Source organism: Gracilinanus agilis, chromosome 2 (assembly GCF_016433145.1).
Source record: "Gracilinanus agilis isolate LMUSP501 chromosome 2, AgileGrace, whole genome shotgun sequence".
Taxonomy (NCBI): domain Eukaryota; kingdom Metazoa; phylum Chordata; class Mammalia; order Didelphimorphia; family Didelphidae; genus Gracilinanus; species Gracilinanus agilis.
This window is the reverse complement of record NC_058131.1, coordinates 506,613,793-506,627,198: the sequence shown is the minus strand read 5'-3', so window position 1 is coordinate 506,627,198 and position 13,406 is coordinate 506,613,793. Positions and strand designations below refer to the sequence as shown.

At 36.0% G+C, this 13,406-nt stretch overlaps 1 protein-coding gene across 3 annotated transcripts in view; it reads left to right on the top strand.

The window, feature by feature from the left end:
* The window catches only part of UNC79 (unc-79 homolog, NALCN channel complex subunit), a 310,022-nt gene that overhangs the window by 147,056 nt on the left and 149,560 nt on the right, over window positions 1–13,406 (top strand). For all 3 annotated transcript variants that reach the window (XM_044662137.1, XM_044662136.1, XM_044662138.1), the window contains exon 17: window positions 9,008–9,149. In XM_044662137.1, coding sequence (XP_044518072.1) covers window positions 9,008–9,149 — 142 coding nt within the window. The remainder of the gene's footprint in view (window positions 1–9,007; window positions 9,150–13,406) is intronic.

Below are 13,406 nucleotides of genomic sequence, written 5' to 3'. Positions count from 1 at the left end.
CGAGTACATGGTCAATCTTTGTATATGTGCCATGTGCTGCTGAAAAGAAGGTATATTCCTTTTTATCCCTATTTTTCTTCAGATATGTTATCTCTAATTTTTCTAATATTTCATTCACTTTCCTTCATATTTATTTTTGGTTTGATTTATCTAGTTCTTATAGGGGAAAGCTGAGGTCCCCCATGAGTATGGTTTTACTATCTATTTCCTCCTTAAGTTCCTTTAGTTTCTCCTTTAGAAATCTGAATGCTGTACCATTTGGTACATATATGTTGAGTACTGATATTTCTTCATTATTTATACTGCTTTCCATCAAGATGTAATTACCTTCCTTATCTCTTTTAATGAGATCTATTTTGCTTTAGCTTTGTCTGAGATCATAATTGATACTCCTGCCTTCTTTATCTCTGTTGCAGCCCAGTAAGTTCTGTTCCACCTTCTTACCTTTACTCTGTTTATGTCTACCTGCCTCAAGTGCACTTCTTATAGACAACATATTGAAGGATTCTGTTTTTTAATCCATTCTGCTATCTGCTTGCTTTTTATTGATTACTTCATCCCATTCACATTCACAGTTATGATTACTGTTTGTGTATTCCCTTCCATTTTGACTTCCTTCTTTGATTTTGCCTTTTCTTTTATCCCTCTTACCCTCCCCTCCAACCTTTTGCTTTTAGTCAGTCTTCCCACTTTCCTCTCTCTATTGTTACTCCCCTTACTACCTCATTCCCTTTTATTATTCCCCTCTTACTATAATGCCTTTCAAATAACCCCCAACCTCTCCCTCCCTTGTATATTGCTCCCTTCCCCACCAGCCTGTTTATTACCTTTCACCTTCTCTATAGGGCATAATAAAATTCTCTGCCCCAATGGATCTGATTTTTTTTCCTTCTCTGAGTCAAAACCAATGAGCATAATATTTAAGTATTATCTGTCATCAACCTCTTCCATCCTTCCATTATATTGATCTCTCCCGTGTGCTTCTTTATGAAATATATAGTTATCCCATTTTTTGTCTTTTCCCCATTTCTCTTAGTATTATCCTCTTTTTCCAATAGTTTTTTATATTTTTTGACATATCATCATATACAGTTTGTCACTGTACCCTCTAAGTATACTTCTTCTAGCTACCCTGATGATAATGACAATTTTTAAGAGTTACCAATATCATCTTTTCATATAGAAATACAAATAATTTGAACTTATTGGGTCCCTAAAAATGTTTTCCCCATTTTCTTAATTACCTTTTGGTGATTCTCTTGAGTTCTGTATTTGGTCATCAAATTTTCTGTTTAAGTCTAGTCTTTTCTTTAGGAATGCTTTGAAAACTTCTATTTTATTAAATAACCATACTCTCCCTTGCAAGAATATAGTCAATTTTGCTGGGTAGTTTATTCTTCGTTGTAGAATTAGTTCCCTTGATTTCTTGAATATCATATTCCATGCCTTTTGGTACTTCAGTGTGGGTGCAGCCAGGTCCTGTGTAATCCTCCATGATATTGGAATTGTTTCTTTTTAGCAGTTTGTAGTATCTTTACCTTTAGTTCTTGAACTTGGCTATAACAGTCCTGGGCATTTTCAGTTAGAGATTTAATACAGGAGATGATCTGCGGATTCTTTCTGTCTCTACTTTACCCTCTTATTCAAGAATATCAGGGCAGTTTTCTTGGATAATTTCCTGTAGAATGATGTCCAGGCATTTTCTTTTGTCCTGATTTTCCAGTAGTCCAATAATTCTTAAATTGGTTCTCCTGGACCTATTTTACAGGTCTTTTGTTTTATCAGTGAGATGTGTCATATTTTCCTCAATTTTTTCATTCTTTTGATTTTGTTTTATAGAATCTTGCTGCCTTGTGAAGTCTTTTGCTTCTAATTGTTCAATTCTAATTTTTAAAGATTGAATTTCATCCCTGGCTTTTTGATCCTCCTTTTCCTTTTGGTCTATTTTTCTTTGTATGTCATCTTTCACTTTCTTTGCCTCATTTTCAAGTTGGTCAATTCTGGCTTTTAAGAAATTATTTTCTTGTTTTAGTTCATGTGCCTCTGTTTCCAGAAGATCTATTTTGCTTTTTAAGTTCTTTTCCCTAATTTTCTTCAGCCTCTCAATTGTTTTTTGAATTGTCTTTTGAGTTCTCCCAAAACCTGACTCCAATTTGCTGGAGTTCCTTGATTTTTGCTTGGTGTTCCTTGGTCCTCCTCTGCTCTATTTGTTCTTTGTTCATTACCTGAATAGAACCTGTTGATTGTGATTTTTTTTTCTGTTGTTTACTCATATTTTTTCCCTTCTTTCTCCCTCTTTATTGGCTGTATTCTTGCTCCTCTATTTATTTGCTGAATCTGTGAGTTTGGGCTTTTCTGCCCTGATGAGCCTTCTCCTCTGCTTTGCTGATTAATTGGATTAGGCTGATTGAGGTGCCCTGAGGCCAGATCTTCCCCAGCTTCCAGCAGAAGCTAAAGGTGAAAGTGAAGGTTGGAGACTGAAAGTAGTTACTTTCATCATCCTCTCTTCCTTTCTGCCAACCACCTCTCTGCCAACTGCCCAGTCAGGGCCCCGAGCTTCCCATGGTGGTACCAAGGTACTCTGTTGTGGTTGCAGCCTTCGCCTTGGGATTCCAGTCAATTTGATTCTTACCATGAGTCTCAGTGTAGTAGGTGGGGGAGGGATATTAGAGATTTTGATTTTCTGCCCTTTGGAGGCTTCTGCACTATGATAGACTGGATTAAGCCTGTTGAGCTGATCTACAGAGCTGAATGTCCCCTGAGGCCAAAACTTCCAGAGGCAGTGTTCCAAGATGGAGGAGTGGTAGCTGAAGACTGGGACAAGGCTGCCCTCCTTTCTATCTTCTCCTCCAGCTGCCTCCCTGCAAGCTGTGGTCAGAGCCCTGAGTCTCAAGTAGCTGTGGTAGCAAGGCACTTCCTCCAGGCTGGAGCCTTCTTCCTGAGATTCCACCAACCGCCCGAGTCTCAGCACAGTAGTTTGGGGATGGGCCCTGGGATCTTCCTTCTTTCTTTTTCTTAAATCTAAGAATTCAACCTTCTCTGTGTATCTTTTAAGTTGAATCAATCAGGAGGATCCCCTGGCTCTGTCCTGTTGTTGTATTTGGTTTTCTGTCTCACTTCAAGTGCTTTGTTTTTGATTGGTATGGAATGGTTTTGACAGAGGAATTGAATTTTGTTGCTTCTAAGGCACTATCTTGACTCTGCCTTTTACCCCCCCCTTCCCCCGTGCATTTTATTTTTGGAATGAGATTCCTTTTCTATTATTGCCTCTTGGATTTTTAAATAATTATACAGAAATGTTATTGATTTTTGAGGTATTTATTTTGTAGCCTACAACTTTATTATCTAAGGACATGTCATTGCTAATTCCATAGTATTTTCCAAATAAACCATTATATCATCAGAAATATGTGTATTTGCATATTTAAAATAAGAATATACATATGTATATAATGGATCTTTTTATGTATTTTTATATCTTTAATTTCTGTTTTCTTCTTGTTGCTAGTATTTACAGAACAATATCACATATTAGTAAAATGAGTGTGCATCCATGCTTTATTTTTTATTTACGTGGGAACTTCTGACATATTCCTAATGCATTTGTAGCTTGATTTTGGTTTTAGATAGATATTTTAAAAAGTCTTTCTATATTTCTATTTTGTTGTTTTTGTTTTTTAGCATAAGTGAATGTTGCAGTATGTCAAAGGCTTTTTCTGCATATATTGAGATAATCATGTAGTTTTTGATGTGTTTGTTTTTTAACCTAATTGTGTTGCTACTTTTTGTGTTCCTAATTGTGTTCCTAATGCTGAACAATTCCTTATATTCCTGGTTTAAATCCTACTTGATCATAATGAGTGATTTTCTGGATGAATAGTTGTCTTATTTAACAAATTAATAAATCTATGATTCATTAATGATACTAGTCTATAAATCTGTGATTTATCTTTCTTTGGATTAGATATTATGAGTATATTTGGCTCATAAAAGAAGTATGGTAGAGTGTTTTCTCAATTTTTGAGAAAAAATTTAGTAGTATTGGTTCTGATTTTATTTTAAAAGTTTGATGAAATTCTGTGATTTTATCAGAATCAGGATTTTTTCTTTGGTGGTGTATTTCAGTTTCTACTCAGCTCTGATCTTTTTTATTAGGGATGGCTGAAAGTTCTGAAGAGTGTGAGTGTGTGTGTGTGTGTGTGTGTGTGTGTGTGTGTGTGTATTTAAACCCTTTCCTTCTTTCTTAGATTCAATATTGAGTATTGATTCCAAGGCACAAGAGCATTAAGGACTAGGTAATTGGAGTTAAGTGACTTGCCCAGGGTCACATAGCTAAGAAGTTTCTGAGGTTAGATTTGAACCCAGGACCTCCCATCTCTAGGCCTGGTACTCTATCCACTGAGCCATCTAGCTGCCCCAAGAGGTCAATTCTATTAAATTTTATATGTATGTATATATGTATATATAAAATAAATAAATATATATTATATTAAGTATAACTGTTAGATTGTACTTAAATTTTACAAGGTAAGTTATTCTTGGCCTTTAAGTTTGACTTTTGAAATATGTATTACAAGATTCTTTCCTTTATAGTAGTTTTTCCTATGTCTGATCTGGTTCTGATTGAGTTTCTTGGTCCTTGAACTCTCTATTTCTGGAAGCTTGTAGTACTTTTTCCTTGACTTGGAAGCTCTGCATTTTGGTTATGGCATTGCTGGGTTACTTTGGACTTTCTTTCAGGAGGTGACTAGTGTATTTAAAACATTTTTATTTTGCTATCTTATCCTAATAAATCCTTGTTCTGATCATCCTTTATGAAATCTTGAAATATAGTATCCAGTTTTTTGGGATAGGGGGTTGATGATAGGTTTTTTTGGATGGTATAAAAGTCTAAAAGTGTTTCCTTGTACAGTTTTTTAGGCCAGTTATTTGTGATACTGTATTACTTTTTAAAATTATTTTGGCTAAGTTCTAATTTCTTGTTACTTCATGGTATCATTGAGTTTTGTTTAATTTTAGGGAATCTACTACTTGGGTGAAGTTTTCTGCCTCCTTATTAAGCTATTCTTATTTTCATTTTTTCTTCCAATCTCTAATTTCATTTTTATCACTTGCTTTATTTCAGCTTCTCATGTAAAAATCTTGTAGTTTTTTCAGAGGTTTTACTCATAGTTTTTAGGAAATCATACTCTTGATTTTATCTCTTGGGCTTTTTAAATCACAGAGTATTTTTTCATTGGTGCTTCTAGTTAGGAGGCTATTGCATCAACATAGGTGTGGGGTGTTGAGGAACACTGAGTTTACAACTTGAACTAGGATGGTGGTCTTGTGACTGTAGAGGAGAGCTATTTGAGAGATGCTGAGGTAGAATAAACAAGACTTGACTTTTTCTTGGGTATGGGGGAAATGAGGGAGAAAGAAGAATTGATGACCATTTAAGTTTGTGAACCTGAATGATTTGAAGGATGGCAGTGTCCTTGACAGAAACAATAAACTTATTAAGAGAGGTGGAAAAAGAGATAAGATAATGGGTGTTTGCAGTTAAATCTAAGATAGTACATTCAGTTAAAAATGTCTAGTATTTTGTTATATTATACTGACTAGTAGGAGCTAGACTAAGCCTGAAATTGTAGATCTGGGAGTTATCTATATAGGGATGATAGTTGTACTCATGGGAATTGACGAGTGCACTATGAGAAAATATAAGAAAGAATCATAGATAAGGGTTTAAAGTAGAGTTTTGGGGTACCCACAGACAAAGAAGGTTGGACATGGATGATAATCTAGCAAAGGTAACTGAGATATGGCAAGAGTGTAAAAAGGAGAGACAAGTGAATAGGGTCATGAAAATTTGGAGAAGACTATATCTTGGAGAAGAGAGTGGTCAGTAATGTCAATGTTTCAGACATATGGAGGAAGATTGAAGAAAGACTATCAGTTTTGGCAGTTGAGAAGTTGTGTTGTGGGAGAGAAATCGGGTCTATTAGTTTACTCTGATCGAAACAAATGAGACTATACTTGTAAACCATCTAATATTTAACTAAAAGAAAATTACTTAATGGTAGTATGGATAGAGTATACTAGTCAAGGAAACAATATTGGATCAGGTAGACATAACTACCCTTTTCTCCATTTAAAAAATATCAGCAAAAGAAGGATTTATTGGGTAAGAGAGTTATGTTGACTCACATGGCAGTGAGACATAAAGCTAAGGAACTCCATCTCCTCTTGGGTTAGACTTTTTATACCTTAGGAGATCAGGAAGCCACGTCAGTTTTCTTGTTTGTTTGTTTTTTAAAGGAGGAATTAGATTAGCTTATATGAAGTAAAGGCCACTACTACCTACATTTGGTAACAGAGTAAGCAGTTTAGGTCGAGTGATGAGGTCAGAGTTTAGTTTGAAAAGAGTTTAGAAAAGAGTGGAGGGGAAGTGGAGAAAACACTTTTAGACAACATTTTTCTAGGATTTTTGTTGTGAAAGGAAGGAGAGATAGGATCGATTTTTGAGAGGATGTTAGTGTCAGCTGAGTTTTTTTAAAAGAATGGTGGGGAGATATGGTTAAGTTTATATGCAGTAGAGAGGGAATCTACTAGCTAGGGAGATACAGTTTTGAAGAGTGGGATGATTATGGGGTCAAGGTGTTGGAGGAGACAAGATGGGGATGAATTTAAAGGCATACATAGAAGGTCTTAGCAAGGAGAACAGCCTTCATAACCTCTTTAGAAACTAGAGTAAATAAGAAGTGAGATATGAAGGAGTTTTGAGATGACAGAGGCAAGAGGGTACTTCGCACTTCATTTCCTCAGTAAAGTTTTCTGTAAAGTTCTCTGTTAAGAGGGAGAAGGAATATGAATAATGTGAGAGACTGAAGGAATAAAGGAAAGTTTTTGCATAACAGAGAGTTAGTTTAAAAAAAAGCAAATAGATTGATTTCTAGCTAGGTAGGTCTTCTTGAAATTAGATAGCATAAATTTGCAGTGGATCCAGGCATTATAGGTATATAATTTCTACAGCTGAGCAGCATGTAAGAAAGAGAGGTGGAAACTGATAGTGGAGGTTATGGTTTGGCAAAGGATAAGAAGAAATAACATAAAGGGGACAGAATACAGTTGAGGTGCTCAACCACTGGGACAAAAATAGGAAAGAAAAATCAGAGCTATCAAAAGGGATGCAGCCAGGTAGAACACTGAAGAATGGAGGAACTAGAGGTCATTATGAGGGAAAAAAATTTCAGAATAGTGAAGTACAAAGGGAACATGGAAAGATAGAAGATTATGATTACAAAGATGAATTTTAGCATTCTTGGTCATGGAAATGGACCATCACTAAGTGGATCAGGAGACTGGTAGTGGCAAAAACTAGAAATAATGGGGGCCCATCAGTTAGGGTCTGGTTGAACAAATTATACTATTGAAATGTAATGGGATATTTTTGTAATATAAGAATGATGAAATATGAATAATAAAGAGAAACTGTAAAATTTATATGAACTGATATAGAGCAAAATAAGCAGAACCAAGAGAACTGTATTACAAAATGACCACAGAAATGTAAAGAAAACAGCTCTAAATAAATCAGAATTCAGGCCAATGAAGTGATCATTCATGACTCCAGAGGACTGAGAATGAAACATACTTCACTCTTCTTGGTGGAGAGTTTCCTACTTGGTTAATGCATCAATTGTTTTGCTTAACTTTTTTTTAAACTTCTTTATTAAAAGAAGAATTCTCTTGGACAGGTTTGATGACAGCAAATATAAAGAAAAGCATTAATACATGAATTTAAAAAATGATCTTGCAAGAGAAATATCAAAATGTATATTAAATGAAAGTACAGGTATAAACTATATCAGACAGTTTGCCACCTTGGGAAGGGGTGGAAGGGAGAGAAGGAGAAAACTTGAATTCTGAAATGTCAAAAAAAGGTAAAATGGTCAAAAATAATTTCTACGTGTAACTGAAAAAAATTAATAAATAAATGATGTTGGTCAAAGGACTTAGATTTGAGTCCCAACTCTGCCTCTCAACTGTGTAGCCTTGAGCAAATCATTTTCCCTCTGAGCCTTACTGTACTAATCTGTAAAATGAGGGTAGTTATGTTCATCCCTATTTTATAAGAAGAGCACTAGGTGGTAAAGTAGATAGAGTGCTAGCGCCTGGAGTCAGGAAGATTCTTTGTGAATTCAAATCTGGCCTCTGGAGGCAACTAGGTGACTCAGTGGATTGATAGCCAGACCTGCAAACAGGAGGTTGTGGGCTCATATTTGACTTCAGACACTTCCTAGCTGTGTGACCCTGGGCAAGTCACTTTACCTCCATTGCCTAGTCTTTACTATTCTTCTGCCTTAGAACCACTACTGGTTCTAATGGAAGGTAAGGGCTTAAAAAAAATTTGGCATCAGACACTAACTGTGTGAACCTGGGCAAGTCCCTTCACCCTGTTTGCTTTAGTGTCCTCATCTGTAAAATGAGTTGGAGAAGGAAATGGTAAACCAGTCTAGTATCTCTGCCAAGAAAACTCCAAATATGAGATATAAAGAGTTAGTTATGATTAATAAATGACTGAAATGTTGTACATTATAGGATTATTTTAGAGAAAGCATATTTTATAAAACTTAAAGCACAATTGAAATATGTTATTATCGTGGAGAGACATAATATGTACCAGATATAACCTCATGAAATAAGTAGGGCAAATCTTATCCTCATATAACAGATGAGGAAACTGAGCAATAATGGAGTAAAGTAATTTGTCCAAGGTCATAAGTGTTAGACTTGGAATTCAAAATTCACGTCAGGAAAATAGTTTTCAAAACTTCATAGATCAGTTTTACTATTTTCAAATATTTATTTGCAGATAGATAAAAAACTTTTCCCAGTAGGCTAATTTTACTTCATTGGTCACTGTTGATATTGCCTGAATATGTGAACTAGACCCTCTTTCACTTTCTTTCATGAAGGCTTTTGTGTTCTAAAACTCATGAAGCTTCTTGTCCTGTTCTTTTAGGAGCCCACAGACAACCTTGAAGACAGTCTTCTCTATTCCCGGCCTGAGTTTATAATAGGTACTGAAGGAGAAGAGGAAGAGAACCCAGTAACAAAACATGGAGAAAACCCAGGAAATCATACGGAACTCCCTGAAAACATTGGTAGGTCAACCTAGTGTAAAATACTAGGACAGGCAATGGGCCAACCTGAACTTTTGAGAGGAAGCATATCCAAAGGCTTTGTCTTGCTGGATGAACACAACTACCTAGGGATAAACTCTTTTCCTAGGAGTATAAACTGAACACATTATAGGGCAGGGATGGGACTTAAGTGGGCTGGTGATTGGGGTGGGGCAGTAAAGAGGGGCAGAGAGAAAAAAAAAACCTGAGGAAAGGAGTGGCACCAAATAGGATGCTTTGCTGAATCAAACCAGAATTTATTGGGGTTAGTATTGGAAGGTGAGCTGATAATGAAGTTATATAATAAGTGGGAAAAGTTATTATTAGGGGCAACTAGATGGAGAGCCAGACCTAGAGATGGGAGGTCCTTGGTTCAAATCTGCCCTCAGACATTTCCTAGCCATGTGAGTGTGACCCTGGCCAAGTTACTTAACCCCAGTTGCCTAGCCCTTGCCACTCTTATGACATTTGAACTAATACTTAATATTGATTTTGAGACAGAAGGAAAGAGTTTAAGGGGGAAAAAAGTGACTATTTGAGCCAAATGTATTCCAATGCTGAGAAATAAGCACATTCCACCAAAAAAACCCAAACCACTGTACAGGGAACATTGGCTAGAGCAGTGATGGATAAACTACAGCCAGTAGGCCAGATGCAGCCCCCTGAAATGTTCTATCTGACCACAGGATATTATTCCTAATCTGACAAATACAATGAGTAGGATACAATATAAGGAAACTTGGAAAGAGTTGCCTTAGAAACAGATTGACAGATGAGCATTTCCTTTCCTTTGGCCCCATCTTTAAAAAGTTTGCCCATCACTGGGCTAGAGGATAGTTCATTTCATACTCTTAATATAGATTTTCAAATAAGCTGATAGGGCGATGAAGCAGAGTCTTGGGATGATCACAAGAACAAAAATGGAGCCAGAACTGACAGTGAAAGGCCTTCTCATCCCAAACTCAGCACTTACTAGAAAAAAATACTTTCTTCTCCTTGGTGACAGTACCAAGTACTGCTCACAGGCCACTAGGACACCGAGCACACACATATTGGTCATATCCTTTAAAACTCTGGAGTCTCAGTTTGGTCTTCCCAAATGAAATATCTCTTTCTTTAACGAATCCTCATATTAACATGCTCTCTAATCCTTTCAATACCTTTCTTTGGATATGTGATATGTTCCTCTTTATCAGTATTTGTGTTTGAATGTATGAAAAGATACTTATTTCATATCTACCATGTGCAAGCATTGTAATAAACACTAGAGATATAAATACAAAAATGAAACAGTCCCTGCTCTTAAAGACCTTATATTCTACTAGGGATGTTGGTAGAGATAATATTTAATAAGGGATTTGTGGCAAAAGAAGGGAGTTTTTGTGTGGGGTGTCATAGGCATGGTTAGGGGAACCCTAGGGGAGTAAACTCTTATGTCTTTTCTAGTGGTAATGGTAATATTCATTTAATTACTCCTCCTAGAGCAAGAAGTAGAAAGGGGAGGGTAGATATGTGGCAATGAGGCAAATGGAAATATGCCCTCAAAAGCTTTGGTTTCCTGAATGACTGAATGGAATGTAAAACGTGAGCTGGAACTGACAGAATTTGAATTTACTTCCTAATTAGCCTCAGCTCAGCCTGTGTGGAATTCCAGAGCTGAGTAGATTAACTCCCACACTGAGGAGAACATGATGTATGGAGGTGCAATACAGAGGGTCACTGTTTCAGGAAGGGAGAAAGGGGTAGTTACTCATAGATAGACGGCAAGATACCCAGATAAGCTCTGGTTTCCTAATCCAAGAACTAGAATAGAATTCTTGTTGAGGCTTCTTAAAAGCGGGGCCTAAAACTCAACACAATATTCATAATGTGTTCTGATCAAAGCAGAATAAAACACAAATGTCACCTCCCTTGTCCTGGACACTAAACTCTAATTTAAGCCTGCAGTCTTTTAAGACCCTCAAGACCTTTTCACAAAAATGTTGCCTAAATATACTTCTCCCATCTATACAAATGAAATTGATCATTTAACACCCAAGTGTTGTAGTTGTAGTTTATATTTATTTCTGTTGCATTTCATCTTACTAGATTTGTTTCATCATTCTCACCTTTCAAGTATAGGAATTTACATTTATCTATATTACATTTTATCTAAATAAATTTGTTTCTCCAAATCCCCTCAATATTTTTTTGAATTCTGACTTGGTCACTTAATGTGTTAGGCATTTTATTTTGATATCTGCAAATTGTACAAGTATGCCTGCCATACTTAAGTCACTGATTAAAATAGTGACTATTGTAGAGTCAAGACAGTTCCTTAGGAATCTAGAGACTTCCCTTCAAGTTGACTGTTTCATTAATGACTTCTCCTTGGGGCCAGTCATTCATCCAGTTTTAGATCACTTAACTTATTTAGCCTACATATTCTATGTCTTGTACAGAAGGCTATATAGCATGATAGATGTTTATCCAATAGTTTGCCAAAAATCTGTGTATTCTGTGTATGTAGTATTCTTCTGATCTACTAGATTGCTTAATCATTCCAAAAAGGGAATTGGTTCAGTCTGCTGGTTTTTTTTTTTTTGCCTATTTTTACCTATTTTTTACCTGCTTCTTTTTAAAAATGCTTTGCAAATCATCGCGTTGATATTGTGTTTTGTTAGGAATCAAACTCATGGGCTTATAGTTTGTAGATTATTATCTTGCTTGTTTTGAAATCATGGCAATATTTGCCTTTTTCTTATCTTGTGGGAACCTCTTTCATTTTATGCCATTTTTTTTAGATATTACCAATAGTGCTCAATGATTCATTCTTTCAAAATATTTGTATTAAGCACCTACCATGTGCCAGACAACATTCTTAGCACTAGAGAGAGAAAATGAAATAGTCATAAAGGAGCTTACTAGAGGGTAGTAGGAACACCATGTACACATAAAAAGAATTATCTCTCCTTCTCTAATATACATATATGAACATATATGTACATATACATATATGGGGCAGGGAGAATACTGACAACTGTGAGAATTAGTAAAGGCCTTATTTAGGACATGCCATGTAAACTGAGCCTTGACAGCAACTGGGGCTTCTAAGAGGTAGGAAGAGAGAACATTTCAGCCATTGTGGGCTAACCTGTTCAAAGGTACAGAGGTGTAGGAGACAGAAAGTGTCACATATAAGGAGAGCACATAGGCCAGTTTGACTGGAACATAAAATATAAGGAGAAAGGTAAAATCAGCTAGAAAAGATAGGTGGGAGCCTGATTGTTAAGAACTTTAAATGTCAAATAGAAGAGTTTGTATTTTATCCTAGAGCAAATAGGGAGTTGTCACTGAAGATTCTTGAGCAAAGGAGTTACATGATTAGACTTGTGCTTTAGCAATATAAATTTGGTAGCTGTGCAGCAGATGAATTTGAAGCAGGGAGACCAAATAGGAAAGTGTCACAATAGTATAGATGATAGGTGTTGTGAGTGGAGAGAAGACAAAAAAGACGTAGATGTCCTTGAGTTGCTCTTCCATACTGATACTTCCCTTCATGGTTCCCCTGGCTGCTTTTGTTAAAGTTGCCATTCATTGCTCCCCATTAAATAGTCTATCCTGTGGTCCTGCATTGTTCCACAGCTCTGCTTCTTGCAGCCTTCAGCAGGATACTTTTCCTATACTATATGTATATAACTATATATACAATATAGTATATACTATAAACATATACTATACATACATATAGTACTTCCAGATTCTTCTCTCCTTTTGTTTTTAATTGTCAGTAGCTGGTGCTTATTTACCATTTTTATTGGAATCAACTTTAACATCTTATAGGCAAAGGCCTTTTTTGAAAGCTCTAACTGTTGAGTATGTTTATAGCCTCAAATATACCTCCATGCCAAAACACCATTATTTCCTGATGTTATCTTTTATATGAGTCTCATATTTCCAGCCCTCACACAGGTCTATTGTAGGCTAGAGTAAACATGCCTTCTTTTGCTCACAAGTGGTCTTTTTTCCTCAATTCCACGTGGGCTCTTTGTGATTTATCACAATTTGTGTATTCTTTCCCCTAGAACTCAGGGTGTATAGCTTCTATTAAGTCAGTAGTACCAGCTTGTCTAGGGGTCACCTAATCTGTGTTTCATGAAATTAAAATTTTTAAATAACTTTTAATATAATTGGTTTTATTTATAACCCCATGTTTTATGTATTTAAAAATATTATTCTGAAAATGGGTTACATAGGCTT